The sequence below is a fragment of the Sebastes umbrosus genome, chromosome 4 (genome assembly GCF_015220745.1).
Source record: "Sebastes umbrosus isolate fSebUmb1 chromosome 4, fSebUmb1.pri, whole genome shotgun sequence".
Taxonomy (NCBI): Eukaryota; Metazoa; Chordata; class Actinopteri; order Perciformes; family Sebastidae; genus Sebastes; species Sebastes umbrosus.
The window spans coordinates 17,477,790-17,494,434 of NC_051272.1; the positions used below are offsets into that span (position 1 = coordinate 17,477,790).

The 16,645-nt window shown below is 40.8% G+C and overlaps 1 protein-coding gene across 4 annotated transcripts; it reads left to right on the top strand.

Moving 5' to 3' along the window:
- The first annotated feature begins 1,138 nt into the window (after nucleotides 1-1,138).
- On the top strand, nucleotides 1,139-16,198 carry sema7a (semaphorin 7A). Of its 4 annotated transcripts, none has more exons than XM_037768053.1 (14): nucleotides 1,139-1,460; nucleotides 1,941-2,080; nucleotides 2,888-2,929; nucleotides 3,034-3,135; nucleotides 3,380-3,482; nucleotides 3,671-3,781; nucleotides 4,036-4,178; nucleotides 5,121-5,299; nucleotides 6,702-6,810; nucleotides 7,343-7,538; nucleotides 12,832-12,944; nucleotides 13,372-13,517; nucleotides 13,662-13,732; nucleotides 13,838-16,198. In XM_037768053.1, exons 1-14 carry the CDS (start codon nucleotides 1,355-1,357, stop codon nucleotides 14,248-14,250), a joined length of 1,974 nt encoding a protein of 657 aa, XP_037623981.1. In that variant the 5' UTR covers nucleotides 1,139-1,354; the 3' UTR covers nucleotides 14,251-16,198. The 4 variants fall into 4 exon arrangements, with proteins under 4 accessions (XP_037623981.1, XP_037623982.1, XP_037623979.1 ...); XM_037768054.1 differs by having other exon boundaries at nucleotides 1,140-1,460; nucleotides 3,034-3,129; XM_037768051.1 differs by having other exon boundaries at nucleotides 1,141-1,460; nucleotides 13,826-16,198.
- Nucleotides 16,199-16,645: the final 447 nt, after the last annotated feature.

A 16,645-nucleotide genomic window follows, 5' to 3' on the forward strand; every position in this document is an offset into this window, starting at 1 on the left:
AATCCTGCTTCGTAGTACAGGCCTCTATATATAAAGCGTCTCGAGATAACTTCTGTTATGATTTGACGCTATATAAGTTTGAAGAAACACCATCAGCATGTAGATGGTGCGGCTTGGACACATCATCAGTGATGAACCCAGGGTCATTGGGTGTTTCGGGTCTTTGATCATCAGACACCAACCGGGTCCCTCTGTCAGGGCTGGTCTTTCCTCTTCTCTTGCCTTCCTGTACTGCTGCTTTAGAGACCTCAGTTCTTTCCTGAGCTGGGTGATCTTAATCTCGCGCCAATTTGGCCTAGCTGTGCTGCTATATAAAAATAAATTGAATTGTTTTAAAAGACATATTGGCAGTTTACACTTTATTAATTTAATACACTGTCAGGAGCCTATCCACATAATTAATCCTAATCCAATTACGGCATCACTTCCCCCTTTACCATGTCACATTGGGTCTAAATCGCCAAAGACTGTTACTATTCATAAATTTGTGCACTTTGTAATAAATGACCATTCAATTCATACGAGTCTCTCCTGATTGAATTCATTTAATACACCGTCAGGAGCCTACCCACATAATCAGCTGTGCTGCTCATCCCACAAATGCATAATCCTTACAAATTGGACATCATTGTGAAGGTAAATAAACAGGCTTTCCAACGATGTAAAATACAATGGCAATTAGCATTGTAACAACAGAGAAATAATCCACCAAACACAAATTACCAAACTTTTTTCCCCAAGTTTATTATGTAAAATAACTAAACCCATTTAGTGCATTTAAGTGCCATTTTATACATTCTGGGTTTTAAAGAAAACATTTTCTGAAATGCAAAAACAAATAACCAAATACATAAAACAATATTTAAAATTACTTAAAAAAAATGATACATACAACCTAAAACTAAGGCATAAATTGAAATGATAATAATACATAAACATTGAGAAAAAGAGAAATAATCCAACAAACACAAATTTCCCCAAAGAAATTTCTGAGTTTATGAATAAATCCCAACATGGTCTGAAAACTACAAATGGCAGATTGGCTCTAACAGGAAGTAGCCTATTTTTTCTGTGACTTCCTGTAAAATGTTTGAAGGCTGCTGGAAGCTGTCCTGATTTAACTGCATCTTTCCTGTCACCGCCCCCTGCTGCTGCTGCTGCAGCCTGATCTCATCTACTTTACCAGGCGAGACGCAGTTCATCTCCAAAGAGCCTGTTATTTACCTCCCTGCTGCTGACAGCGCACCTGCCCGTCTGGCTGCTTATTTTCCAGTCCGAACAGAGAGAGCACCGAGGAGCGCTCAACACGCAGCCTACAGAAATAAGAGAATTATTCACCATCTAAGACGCAAAAATGATGCGATTTATTTCCATTTATATTTGTCTTGCTGGAGATTTTCAACTCGTCCTTAATTCCCTGACTCTTGGATCGAAAAACAATCCCAGGCTGCTGAGTACAGGTAACGTGATCATCTATATATCACCTCTTCATCACCTGCATCGACTGCAATGTGTTTTAGATGAATATTCTTGTAAAAATCAATGTCTCAAATCAGTGTAGATGTTTAGCAGAGTCAGTTACAGAGTTAATCCTGTCTTCAAATCCTTTTTAAAGCCTAGAAGCTCTAGTTCAGTTCAACTTTACTCTCTAAAGGGAATGACCACACTGAGAGTAGATGCACTATATTTTATACTTCTAGTGTAACACTTCTGTTTATATTTATTTATTACATCTACTTTACCTGTTTTATTTGCTTTATAACTGTGTGTGTTTTACCTGTTATATGTTTTATCTGCCTCGTTTAGTCTTGTCAAGTTTTTGTTTTAAAGCACTGACCAGAAGTGGCAACTGTGAATCTCGTTGTATTTAATACAATGACAATAAAGCTTTCTATTCTATTCTATATATATGTGATAATGTGATGCTTTTCCTCCCTCAGATACAATCAGTGGTGGATTTGAATATCCAGTCAATCAGAACCACAGCCTGTTCTTCTATCATGAAGACTCTAAGGAGATGTATATTGGAGGGACTGATTTTGTGTGGAAACTTGATGTGGATAATTATAATATTACAGAGGTGGGTGTTTCTGAACTTATAGATTTTTAATTCATCTTTTTATTTTATTTTATCCCCTGCATGTACATTTATTTGCCTGTATACTCTTCATCTAATGGTTTATTGCTCGGCTACCAATATAATTTCTGTGGGAGTGTGTCATGCAGCTGCGTGGGGGTCATAATTAGATGCTGTACTGTAGCAGATGGCTGTCACAGAGCCCATTGTTACAGGAGAGTGCGTTTGGCAGTGCCCGCTGACAATTATGGCCTTTCAGAGCCAGCTATATATAACATGTAGTTCTAAGCCAGGAAAGAGCTGCTTATTAACTGCTGGTGTCGAACACATGTCACAAACAGACCCTGATGACACACGAACGTTTCTATAATATAATAATTCAGAAAGGCCAGATAACTCCAAGAATGAATGAGTATAATGGGCTAATGGTTGTTGATGGTTTTCCAAGAAAATAAAGCAAAAGTGGTTCATTTCTGACCATAAGATAGACACATATCTTCATTTCACTAATGGATACTAGCCTGTGGCTGCAGCAGCTTCTGAAGAAGACATTATCTTGAGTGAAACTGTTTATACCTGAGAAAGAAAACCAGATCGGTTACAGATGTTTCTTCCTGGTATTTCAAACATGTAGCCTAATCGCCAAAAACAGCCGTCTTTCGAGCAGAGCTTTAAGTGCAACATTCCTTATTGGTTAGTAAGTGATAAGGTGATGTTGTTCATTTTGTCTTTATAAGGTCTCATTTTAAACTCTCCTCAAGTGAAAACGTTGTTAATTTGTCCACCAATTGATGTCCCCCCCCCCTACAGAAATTTCCTCTGAAAGCCCCGCAGCGGCAACACTGCCAAGAGGTTAGTTATTAGAGAATGGTGCATTATGTGATCAGAAAAGACTTCTCAGCAAGTTTGCTGAATAATATCATGACACTTGGTAATAACAGCTTCTGTGTTTGCAGGGCCAATGTGAAAATGTCATCACTGTAATTGAGAAGTTTCAAGACAGCCTGTTTGTCTGTGGAACAAATGGACGCAAACCGCAGTGTTGGAAGCTTGTGAGTGTCTGCATACGTGTCACACTTACTGTCACATCTGTCTGCCACACTGCAGTCATTGTGTCTGGTTAATTTTACGGGCAACAAAAGGGCAAAGCTGATGAAAGCATGGGGCTGTTTGGTGTGGCGGATGTGATTCTGATTCAACTTTAATTAGCACCCTGTCTGTGATTTCAGTAGGGTGTTAGGTGTCTGGTCTTTTGATATCCATCACATCTAACTATCAGAATATTCTGTTGACTTTCTACAGTTTTCTTCAGTGAACAACCAGTCGCTAGAGATAGTGGAGAGCTATGAGGGAACGGGCATCTCTCCGTTCGTTCACACACATAACTCCATATCCCTCACAGCAGGTATGTCAAACACGGCTTCTTGCACAACCATACAATAGCCCATGTTTGTGAAGGTTTAAAAAATGTGACCACAGACTTGTGTAACCCCATCAAGTCATGTGTGATAACAGAGTGCACATTCACAGAAATACACTCAATAATTGAACATCTTTGCTCGTTTCCCTTTGATGTCTCTGTGCTATTTTTAGAGGGGGATCTATATTCAGCAGCACCTTTGGATACTGATGGAAGTTCATTACAATTCAGAAGGAAAGCTGGCAGCAGAGCGAATGTCTGGATGTATGACAACTGGGTCTCAGGTGGGTAAATGACTGAAGTCAGAATACAAAAAGATCCCATAAACAGCGGAAATCAACAAGAATTAATATTGCTTCATCTTGCATGAAAATGATGCGCCTCGTGAAACTGCCTAATACTGTCCACTCCTCCGTGCGCTTTCATTATCTTTGGCTTTGGTCTTGCATGCCAAGCTTTTTTCATCACATTGTCAGCTGGCACGACACTGTACTGTAAACAGTGAAGCAGTTCGGTAAACATGTCCTCCTCCTCACAGAGCCCACTTTCATCTCTGCGTCATGGGTGAAGCGGAGGGAAGACCCTGACAACGAGAAGATTTACATCTTTTTCCGGGAAAAGAACTCGGATCACAACCCGGAGGCTGACCAATGGATATCGAGGGTTGCCAGAGTTTGTAAGGTAAGCCGGACACTTAAGTGGACTCAGCTTACGTCAATGACGCTCTCATCTTACTCGGCTGTTTCAGCGAATTTCCCAGAACCTCTTCAGGCCTATTTATGCTGGTATTGGTATTCATGAAACTATGACTTTACATGTGAATTGAGAACAGAACAAAGTCTGTGCTCCACGCTTTTATTAGACTTATAATGTAGTACATGAATGAATACATTTTCCATGATGTGCTCACACGCAATTACTTCTTTCTTCTTCTAGTTTCTGTTAGAATAAACAGACATTGAATTGTTGGACACCTCAGCAGAGTTTATTGTTAATGTTCTGTGAGTGTTGGCTGTCTCCAACAGTAATCCCTCCTGAATTTGCCAGACAAAGGAGATGAAAGGCCACTGTTGGTCAAACCAGTTTTGTTTGATGTTGACTTTACCTGTTTTTATTCCATTAACAATGGTTAAAGGTCAGCCACTAAATACATCAGCTTTACAGAGTACAGTATGACATATTGATATGCCCAGGCTGTCGTCATGGATAACATGATGACCGTGTAGGAAATTAATTATTTACTTGCACTTGCTTAAAAAAACAAAGGGAGATGGCAATTGTCAGAGTGATATCCTGCAGTTACAATGCCAGTCTTTGACAGAGGCATCCACATGATTAATGCAGTGGTGAAGCCATCTGGTGGTTTCCACTACCTGCACCAATGAATCAGCCTCTTCTTCTTCTCCAATTAACTGGCGTGCTATTATTGTGGTGAAACACAATCTTCTCAACACCCTTGTTATTTGACATCTGTGCAAAACAAGACTTGCCCTAAAAGCTGTTAGGTGTTTCATGGTCCGTCTGACCAGAGTCCTATCCAATAACGCTTAGATGATGAATTTCAGTTTGCAAGAAAAGCGAAAGAGCGTCTTCCTGGTGTAATTCATTGCTGTCATTTTGCAGGTAGATGAAGGCGGATCAAAAAGATTCTTCCAGAACATGTGGACATCTTTCCTCAAGGCCCGGCTGGTCTGTGGGATTCCAGGGGAGTCGCTGTATTTCAACCGGCTCCAGGACATTCATGTGATGCACGCTGAGGACTGGGAGGACACCAAAGTCTTTGCCCTTTTCACGAGCAGCTGGTGAGAAAATTTTTCTTCCTTTATTATCGGCCATTAAGCAACAACACAGACAATGCTGACAGGGTAACACAGAGTGGCTCTCACTTCAAATTGAAAGGTCAGCATTTTTAGATGTTTCCGCCCATGGAGACAAAAGTAACCCTGGCCTGTAGGCTTTAACCCACACAGTATGTCTGTATAACAAACACAAAACGGGGTTGGCCACATGACCTATCTTGTTTGATGAGGGGAAAAAAAGAAAAATCAAAAGACTAAATCCAAATCCACTCCTGCTGAGGTTACTGAATTTACTATTTCTACCCTCTTATGCAAGGGTCCATTCATCAAGATTAGACCCACACATAAGATGAGTATTCATTTCATTCTCTACCACCTTTAAGTCTCACATTAGGAGATGCACACATTTTCATGATTGTACTTTATGTACAGTGTGTAGCATCTCCTCCGCTCACTCCTCCCTTTCCAAGACTGCAGTAACGTGAGCCGCCAAGTGCAAAACCGCGGTAACGTCATTCACCTCGCTCAGAGGCCATCCATACCATAATGACACTACTTTAGGAGCAACGGAAGTTAGGCGGCGGCTGGCGGTACCACGGTTTTGCACTCAGCGGCTCACGTTACCGCAGTTTCACAAGCATGTTGGAAAACTACGGTGGCCTTCAGGTAGCGTAAAAACACTAAAGGCTCTCTCTAGAGCCAGTGTTTGGTTTGTCTGTTCTGGGCTGCTGTAGAAACATGGCAGAGCAACATGGCAGACTCCATGAAGAGGACCCACTCCCTATGTATATATAAACTCCTCATTCTAAGCTAATGAAAACACAACGGTTTAAGGTGATTATACACTAATGAAAACAGAGTTATGAATAATTTATTCTATTTCTGCTAATGGATCCCCTTAATGTTACACACTGTTTCCATTAAAGGGGCGCTCCAGCTGTTTAGTATTGAACTTCTATAAGGTTGCGGGACCCACAGAAGAGTCATATTTTTAAAAGGATGCTCAAAATCAATAGATATCCAGACTTTTGGTACTTAGTACAGATCAATGCTGTATGACCAAGGGAGCGGCTCTTCTTCCACTCGACTAAGCCCCAGGGCTGTTATGTCTGGAAATGTAATATTTATTAGTAAGTGTAATGGAGGGTTTGATTCGAGGGGTTACATCAATGTTCCATTTTGTGAGTACCGCACCCCATTTAAACGATCTTTCAGAAGTTACTCAGTTCTCCGGTGCCCTACGCCAAACAGTTTTTAAGAATCCAGTCATAACTTGTAAGATCTTCAGCTAACAGACAAACAGGATGAGGCAATGGGACAAAATCATAACCCTAACCACCACCACTAATATACAGATACAATTAATTTTTTTATGCTAATTTCAGTTATCTTATTTCTCCTCTAGGAACTCCACAGCCGTGTGCATCTATTCAATAAAACAAATTGAAGAAATATTTGAGAACTCAACTTTCAAGGGCTATGAAAAAGAGATCCCCAAACCAAGGCCAGGAACGGTAACTATTTGTTTTGTTTCTATTTTGAATACTTCCTCTAAGGGTTTTATTTTTGTTTCAAACCATCTTATGCATATTGTACTGTATAGGCGTATCACATGCTCTTGAGTAAGACTGTAAAAATGTTACATAAATGAGAGGAAATGTGGAAAATGTGTGTCTGTATGACTAATCCCCATCAAATATGTTTCAGTTTAGTTCTTATACATGAAGTCTATTTGAGTGAAATAGGAACTGAAGGGGCCCCACATTGTGCAAAGTTTCCTCTCATTGTAGTAAACAGTTTACGGTGATGGTTCCTTAAAGGGGGTGGACTTGTTGCTATGTCTTGTAAAGAAAACCTTGTGCCTTACATATTTTCAGCTTATAGCTTGAGGAAATGTTTGTCTGATTTGTTTTTATACAACTTCGGATGCCTTTAGTTTTGTATCCCTGAAGACGTTAGACTTGTTTAACCTGCAAACATTCAGTTTATGTTCCCATTTCCTACAGTATACAGACTAAAAAAACTTTGTGTCCATGTATTTCCCAGTGTGTAAAAAACAGCAGGACTCTGCCGCTGGCTACTGTCAATATGGTGAAGGATTACCCAGAAATGACTGACTGGGTTCACTCCATGCATCAAGCAGCTCCATTTTATATAAGCAGCAACAATTACACCAAGATAGCTGTGGACCGAGTCCAGGCAGTAGACGATCGCATGTATAACATCCTGCTTCTGGCTACTGGTAGGTTACACTACTCCCGGTCTTCCATACTTTGTTGCTTCCTGCTCTTCCTCCTGTGCAGACGCTTCGCTGAGTTGCTCTTCGCTTTGCTTTCTTTTTATCATTGCTATGCTTATCTTTCGCTACTAAATTTTTGGAAAACGGGTCCTGGATACTTACAAATCACTGGGAGTTTAATTTATGAAAGAAACTGAAGGCTACCACTATTTTAAAAACTGTTTTACTTTGTGAGCGTGGCCTATCAGCAGCACAAGCCTGTACTATAGTGAACGGGAGCGAGGTGCTTGGCTAAAGCTAATCAGCAGCAAGATGCCTCCCTTCTCCACGGATGACTACTACAAACTTCTACAGAAGATAGCAGTGCTGGAAACAAAGATTATCCGGCTCGAAGTGAATGCGGAGGTGAATGGACTATGTGGGAATGAAACCACTCTACCACTGACTCAAAACAGTGAACTGGAACAGGCTAATAGAAAGCTAATTAGCACCAACAAGACCACCAAGAATCAAGAAGGGGGCAATAAATCGACTAGTAGTCCTCCCTGGAACGCTCTTGGTGCAAAGCCAAAGCGTAAATCATGTCCCTGGGAAATGGGAGGAAAACTTACAGGCAGAACCCAGCACCCTCAGATATATGATGCGACCGGCTGGCCTGCATTAGCATCCGAGCATAGTGCCTCATCAACCCCTGTACAAAGTAAGGTCCAACCGTGGACAACTGTGAAAGGAAGGATGAGTAACAAACCTCCCCAACAAAGAAGTTTGCAACTGGAGAACAGATTTGCTCCACTGTTGCAGGACCCTGGATCTCGATCTGATGCCCTGGATAATCTCAACTCTTCACACAGCAGGGTAAGAACCAAAAGCAACTCTGAAGGTAAAAGGCTACAGGGAAAGCTAACAACTGGGCCTCAAACTCAAACTCTGATTGTGGGTGATGCTGCTGTTAAAGATGTGAAAAGCATGTGGAGTAAAGACATCAAAGTACTCTGTTTTCCCAAAGATATGGTCTCTGATCTGGCAGAAAGAATCCTGGATATTGTGACTGCACACCCAAATGTGAAAAATGTGGTATTGCACATTGGGTCGAATGATGTTGTGAAGCAACAGTCTGAAGTGCTGAAACGGGACTTTACTGGTCTGCTAAACACGGTCAGCTCTGTGAATGCTCAGGTGTTTATCAGTGGACCCCTGCCGCCAATCAGAAGAGGAGTCGAGAGATTCAGCAGGTTGCTGGGACTGAACACATGGCTTTCAACAGCATGCAAATCCCACTCAGTGCATTTTATTGACAATTTTAACTTTTTTTGGGACCGCAGACATCTCTTCAAGGCAGATGGACTCTGCCTAAACAAGTCAGGAGTAAAATTGTTCAACTCCAACCTATTCTACTTACTGCGTCATTCATCTGTTCCCTCTGCCAAGGACGCGAGACAAGAGGAATCACCACTGGAGGAAGACACAACACAATGTGCCAGGGGACCTCAAGGAGAATCATTTCACCCCCCACCACAAGCCAGCCCTGGGATACAGCAGAGACAAGAGGAGGCGTCCTCATCCTCGCTTATCACCCTTTCTCCCTCCTCCCCCCTCTTGGAGTTCACTGACCACATGAAGGAGCTGGTCAATGCTGGAACTAAACTTACTCCCCGCCCTACACCCATTTTCTCTCCCATGATCCCCCCACGAGGTCGACCTCGAACAACTTTGGCACTATCTCCACAAGCACGACACCTACCACCTCCATCCCCTCCACAATGGAATCAGCCTCTGTCTCCGCAGTCTGATAAGGATGTTCCTTTACAAAATGTTGCAAGCACAGATTGATATGTGCTGGGTCCAGGCTTCAAGGCTAATGATACACGTGACTGTTTCCAGGAAAAGCTGGGGCCCTGTGTGATGAGAGCTTCTTCTATCTCAGTTCTAATAAGTAGTAGAAAAAGAATGGTGAATCTGCAAAGAAACAGGAAGATTTTTACTGATTGTGCTAATTTATCAAATTTAGCATTGATTCCTTGCCAGCCAAACCATGTCCCAAAAAATAATAATAATGCTTCTAGCACATTAAAGCTAGCCCTGTTAAACGTCAGGTCTTTGGCAGGAAAAAGTTTTTTAATCAATGATTTTATTATTGAGCACAAGCTTGATTTTATGTTTTTAACTGAAACTTGGTTAGACCAAAATAACAGTGCAGCTGTTCTTATCGAGTCAACTCCTCCCAACTTTAGTTTTATGAGCAAAGCTAGAATGCATAAGAAAGGAGGTGGAGTTGCCATATTGTTTAATGATTCTCTCCAATGCAAACAGATATCTTATGGACATTTTGCTTCTTTTGAATATGTCGCTCTTCAGCTGAACTCCTCTTCTCGAGCTTTGTTTCTCAATATCTACAGGCCACCTAAATACTGTGCAAACTTTTTTGATGATTTTACTGAACTGCTGTCTGTAATTTGTGTTGACTTTGACTGTGTAGTCATTGTTGGTGATTTTAACATCCATGTTGACAACCAACAGGACAGAGGGGCCAAAGAACTGTGTCAGGTTCTTGATAACTATGGAATGAGTCAGCATGTGACAGAGCCCACACACAATAGGGGACACACTTTGGACTTAATCATATCAAAGGGCCTGAACATTTCCAAGGTTGTAGTGATGGATGTTGCTCTGTCTGATCATTCATGTGTATTCTTTGAGAGTACTCTTCCTGTGCACAGGAATGATAAGACAGAGGTAATCACAAAAAGGTATATCACTGAAAATACCAGTGATCAATTTGTTCAGGCTTTCTCTTCCACACCCACCCTCCCCTGGACCTCTGTCAATGAGCTTGTAGATAATTTCAATTCTAAAATGACAAATGTTATTGATACCATTGCACCCACCACGGTGAAGATTGTCTCTGGTAAGAAAAAATCTCCATGGAGAAATACCATGTTGGTAAGAAATGAAAAAAGAGAGTGTCGAAAAGCTGAACGCCAGTGGCGGAAAACAAATCTACAAGTTCATTATGACATCTATAAAGAGAGACTTTGCATTTATAATTCAGAACTGAAAAATGCAAGGCGGTCCTTCTTCTCTGACATCATCACCAAAAACAATAACAATGCACGTGCCCTGTTTGCTACTGTCGACAGGCTAACAAACCCTCCTGTGTCAGTAGCCTCTGAACTTTTATCCTCCAGGGCCTGCAATGAATTTGCTTCCTTTTTTACAGAAAAAATTCACAAAATCAGACAAGCAGTCACTTCCTCCATAGCAGGTACAGGATGTTTGTTTCCCCTGCGTCCACTTAAACCTGGTGCAAATACCATGACACAGTTTTATCCAATAAATCAGACATACCTGGAGGAAATCATACAACATCTAAAATCCTCCTCATGCTGCCTTGACATTCTGCCAACAGGCCTTTTCAAAAAAGTATCAGATTGTATGGTCTCAGAGCTTTTACAGATTGTTAATGCATCTCTTGTTTCAGGAGTGTTCCCACAGGCCCTGAAAACTGCTGTCATCAAACCACTCCTCAAAAAGAACAATCTGGACTCATCAATAGTAAATAATTACAGACCGATATCAAATCTTCCATTCTTGTCTAAAATAATTGAAAAAACAGTTTTTCAAAAATTAAATAGCTTTCTGGCACTAAACAACTCTTTTGATGTCTTTCAGTCAGGTTTTCGACGAAACCACAGCACTGAGACTGCTCTTGTTAAGGTCTTCAATGACATCCGATTGAACACAGACAGTGGTAGAACTACGGTTTTAGTTTTACTGGATCTCAGTGCTGCATTCGACACGGTTGACCATAATATATTACTAGACCGACTGGAAAACTGGGTGGGTATTTCTGGCATAGCACTCAGCTGGTTTAAATCCTACCTAAAAGACAGGGACTTCTTTGTGTCTATAGGTAATTGCAAATCTGAGCTGAACAAAATCACATGCGGAGTTCCCCAAGGCTCCATCTTGGGGCCTCTTTTGTTTAACATCTACATGCTCCCACTGGGTCAGATTTTTGAGAACAACAAAATAAATTACCATAACTATGCAGACGACACACAAATTTACATAACTCTATCACCAGGAGACTACAGTCCAATACAAGCACTGAGTGAGTGCATTGAACAAGTCAATAATTGGATGTGCCAGAATTTTCTTCAGCTGAACAAAGACAAAACTGAGGTTGTAGTTTTTGGAGCCAAAAAAGAAAGATTAAAGGTTAGTGCTCACCTACAATCTGTGATGTTAAAAAGCTCAGACCAAGCCAGAAACCTTGGTGTAGTCATGGACTCAGACCTGAGCTTTAACAGCCATATTAAGACAATTACAAAGACAGCCTTCTATCACCTGAAGAATATAAGAAGAATTAGAGGACTGATGTCTCAGCAGGATTTGGAAAAACTAGTACATGCATTTATCTTCAGCCGACTTGACTACTGTAACGGCGTCTTTACCGGTCTTCCTAAAAAATCGATCAGACAGCTGCAGCTGATTCAGAACGTTGCTGCTAGAGTCCTCACTAAGACCAAGAAAGTGGATCACATCAGTCCAGTTCTGAAGTCTCTACACTGGCTGCCTGTCTCTCAGAGAATTGATTTCAAAATACTGCTGCTGGTTTACAAAGCACTAAATGGTTTAGGGCCAAAATACATTTCTGATCTTCTGCTGTGTTATGAACCATCCAGACCTCTCAGGTCATCTGGATCAGGTCTGCTTAGTGTCCCCAGAGTCAGAACTAAACATGCAGAAGCAGCATTCAGTTTTTATGCACCAAATATCTGGAACAAGCTCCCAGAAACCTGCAGGACCGCTCCAACTCTCACTTCTTTTAAAACAAAGCTTAAAACTTTCCTGTTTGCGGGTGCCTTTTATTCTGACACTGCACTATAACTTTTACTCTTTTGAGTTTTATGCAATTTTAGCTTCTATCCTAGCTTTTATTTTTAGCTTGTTTTTATTTTCTAATCTTTAATGTTTTAATGTTTTTATGTTTTTATAACTGTTTTAATTATTTCTTAATGTTCTTTTGCATTTTGTCGCAATGTTCTTGAATGTTTCTGTAAAGCACTTTGAATTGCCCTGTTGTTGAAATGTGCTATACAAATAAAGCTGCCTTGCCTTGCCTTGCCTTGCCTTTGTTAAGATATCATGTCATGTCATGCCTCATGTGTTTCCCTGTTGATCTGGCTCGTAATCACGCTTTGTGGATAAACTCTGTGAGGAACAATGGGCTAAAAATATAGCCTCACTCCCAAAATAACCGCTACAAAATGCTGTTTGTGTGCTGCTCCAACAGACTCTGGGAAGATCCATAAAGTCTTAGAGGCGGGGTCAGAGCCTTTCATCATCTCTGAAACACAACTCTCCAGCTGTTCAACCATACAATCAATCAAACTTGACTCCAAAAAGGTATTTTAAATGTCACGCATTGTGCAGAGCATTTTAATAGCTTTCATCTCACTGTTTTGGTTTGACAACTTCACTGTTTTAGTTGACTCTTACGGCTCTCATCAGGCAGCTAGTTTCAGCAAATAAACTCTAAAAACCAACTGTATGCCCAACACCAAACAGCAGACGGACAACATTTCCCTCACAAGTTGGTAGAGACCAAAACAGAGCTAAAAGGAGTGGACATACATCAGAAACACAATTGTGTCATGTCTGCTGGGTGTGTAAATAGCCAATTATTTGCTAGCATGTTCCCCATAGAAACTTTATATGGTGATAATATGTCAATATGTCAAATTTAAAGCTTCTTGTACTGCACCCAAGTGTTGCAAAAATATATTTATGCAGATTTTTAAGTGAAATTGTCTGTCTGTGTGTCTTTGCTCAGAAAAAGTTAATGGTGGGCTTTTCGGAGAAGATTTCTGTCATGGACCTCCAGAGGTGTCAGGAGTACAACAAGTCCTGTGCAGATTGTGTTCTGGCCCGGGACCCGTACTGTGTCTGGACCAAGTCTGGATGCGCCAAGACTGTCCCGTAAGTGTGGACAACGTTAAGAATATTTGTTGATGCAAAGATGAGAAAATGTCCTTAGAAACTCAACTGTTTTCCAAAATTCAACTGATTATTTCTCATAAAGAAATGCACTTGTTTGAACGTGTGTTTTGTTTTTGTTCACAGTGGGGCAATTGACCGGGGCATTCAAAATGTCATTGATGGGAACATAAGTGTGTGTCCTAAATCAATAGAAGGTAACTATGATGAGAATGTTATTCATGCACACTTGTTAAGGACTCAAAAACTTTTGGTCACATCTCTATTTTATCTTCTTTTTATTCTTGTAGCACCAAAACAAGTAAACCGGACCAGACGGGAAACAGCTCCACCATCAACAGTGGATCTAATGACAACACACTTGGCCCCCCTGGGTGTCCCTTTCTATCTGTCCTGTCCTATAGACTCTTATCACGCTGTCTACACCTGGGAGCACGGAGGCCAGAGCAACCCTTGTCTGCAGATGCAGTCTAACTGCCTGCACCTCATCCCCGCCATGACACAAGAGAACTATGGAGGCTACGAGTGTGTTTCCAAAGAGAAAGACTACACCAAAGTGGTGAAAACATATCAGCTTACAGAGCAAAGGATCCCAGATAGAAATGACAACCATGGCAGAAGCGATACCCCTTTTGATGATGCATCAGCTGCCGTGCCGCAGATAGCGTGGATCACCCTCGGACTGGCTGTAACAGTGATGGGGATTTTCAGATAGGGTGTGCAGGAATGACTATTTAATCTTTACACTCCTTTCTCTTTGAAAAGCTTTTCAGTTGGTTCAGCTGTTTAAAAATGTAGCAGAAACATTCTCATGCCCTTCCTCATTGCTATTGCTCATAGGCCAGGACACAGGTTGCATGAAAGGAAATCCACTTTAACATCAATGAAGCCTATTCAAGCAGGAACTCTCCCGCCGTGAACTTTAAACCGTATTTGTGCAAGTGGTCACATAGCTGTGTTTGGCAGAAAAGGTTAGGTTTTGAAGTCTACAGGAACATGCTGTCGCCAAGTTTCTTTTTAAGGGGGAAGCCAGAACAGGAAGAGATTTGGTGTGATGGAGGGAAAAAGTCAGCAGCGGACGGAGCACAGCTTGAAGGATCTGAATGGCCTTTATGGTGCCTAACGGTGTTTGTTTGATCAGCTGATGATCAGTCAGTGACCTCAGCATGCTTCATGAATTACTGCATTGTTTCATGGAGTACTTCTCTTTCGTTTTAAGACAAGTAGGAAAAAGGGAATGTGTAAGAAGTAATCTGAAGGAATTCCTCATAATAAGGGCTCAGTCAAGACCAAAGCACACTTTAAAATGTTGTTATCACGAGTGCAAAAGCTGCTGGTCAGAGAGCTACAGACAGTACAGTACACCGTAAGTAGGTGTGGCTGTGTAGTAGTGTGTGCACATGTTGAGGCCAGCTTTTTGACCTCTATTCGAGGTCAGAATTTTTTTTTTAAGTTCCTGTGTAAATTCCCTCTGTGGCCCACCCCTGTGCACTGCTGATAAATTAGTTCTGTCAGAGCGGTTAGGGAAGGGTGGAGGCAGCCAGGGACCCTCCCTGAATTTCCCTGTTTTGTTGAACTCTCCCACTGCTGTTGTAACAGTCAGTGGTTAGAGAGGAGTTTGGAAAATGTGCAATAAAAAACTGTTTTGCTGCAGAGCAGACAGTCTGACTTCTAAAGTCATAGGGACCTTGTTCAATTTACACAGACATTTTTGGCAAAATGTATTTGAATTTTGCATTGACATACAGAAACACATCAACATTAGCTGCAGTGTGAGCGATGTATATATTAGTCCCACATTCCATTTGACGTATCACAGGTTTGAGATGGTTTTTGAAGGTTTTGCATCTACACAGTGTGCACTCATCTGTCATTGAAGTTTTCTATAAGCTATTTTTCTAGTCAGTTATTTATATTAAAGCGAGACTATGTAACTTTCGTCAAACAGTAGCCGCTGTTGCCACAAGTTCTAAAACAGCAATGCTAATAAGTAGAGAAAACCGGATTAGTAATGTCCATTATAAAGCAATATCTGGCTGAAGTTTGCTAACATTAGCTAACAAAAGCTCATATCAGACCAAGTAAGGCAGCAAATTCTGAGTTTATTGACTTAACCAGTGGTGTGTTTTATTGCTTATGTTTTCAACTTTTCATATGTAAAAGGAAGACTTTCTTTCAAAGGTTACATACTCTCAATTTAAACTATTCGTTAAAGTGTTTAAGAACTACTAAGCAAGATATATTTATTGTTAATAGAGTTTTGGTACGTTCTTTTGTGTTTCACACTGGAGATTTTTATACGTGCAAGCAATATGTGTCCTTATAATTAAAAAAAATTGTATATTTTTGCATAATGAAAAATTTAAGTTATTATTGATTTACTGATTATTAAAATAAAAAATGGAGCTGAAATCTGTAAAATTGTTCACTTAGAGTCGTAGTCACATACCTCTCTTAAATCAAGAAAGTAGTTTATTCATCCTTAGTAGGTCATGCCTTCATCAGACGTGGCACCCAGTAAACCATGTGCAGCCTGATCAGACTACAACTAAGGATCCTTATCTTAATCTGTCTTATTCCTGGATCTAAAGTCTCAACCCTCCTAATGACGGCAAAGTGAGTACATCGTGTTTATACAAGGAAAATAAATAACAGCACAACTACACTGTATCTCTTTGGCCATCGCTCCACAAACACCCAGGGTGGAGATCCTGCATTCTTCAGATTAAGTAATTGGTTGAAAAGCTTCATTAGAATTCTGCTGTTTGTATTCCTGTCATCTAAAATCTAAGATCCAGATTACACGTCTACATGCACAGCCGAATCTGACGTCTGATGTAGAGTACTTCTGAACTCTGACACAGAAATAAACTGCTGGGATTGTTGTGTTACTGAGGTAAAAGCTAAAATGGGGGAGCAGAGTAATCTAGGCGTGTTGTGTTGGCTCTCTTGTTTGCGACCGAACCCTGCTGTTACTATGTTGTGTTGTCATCTTCAGTTTTGGAAAAAGGGTTTCAACAATGATTTCACATGATATATGAAGTAAAATAACCTACATGTGGTATTAGGCTCCACCAATACCACAAAGTATGTCAGTTGTTTTCATCTGA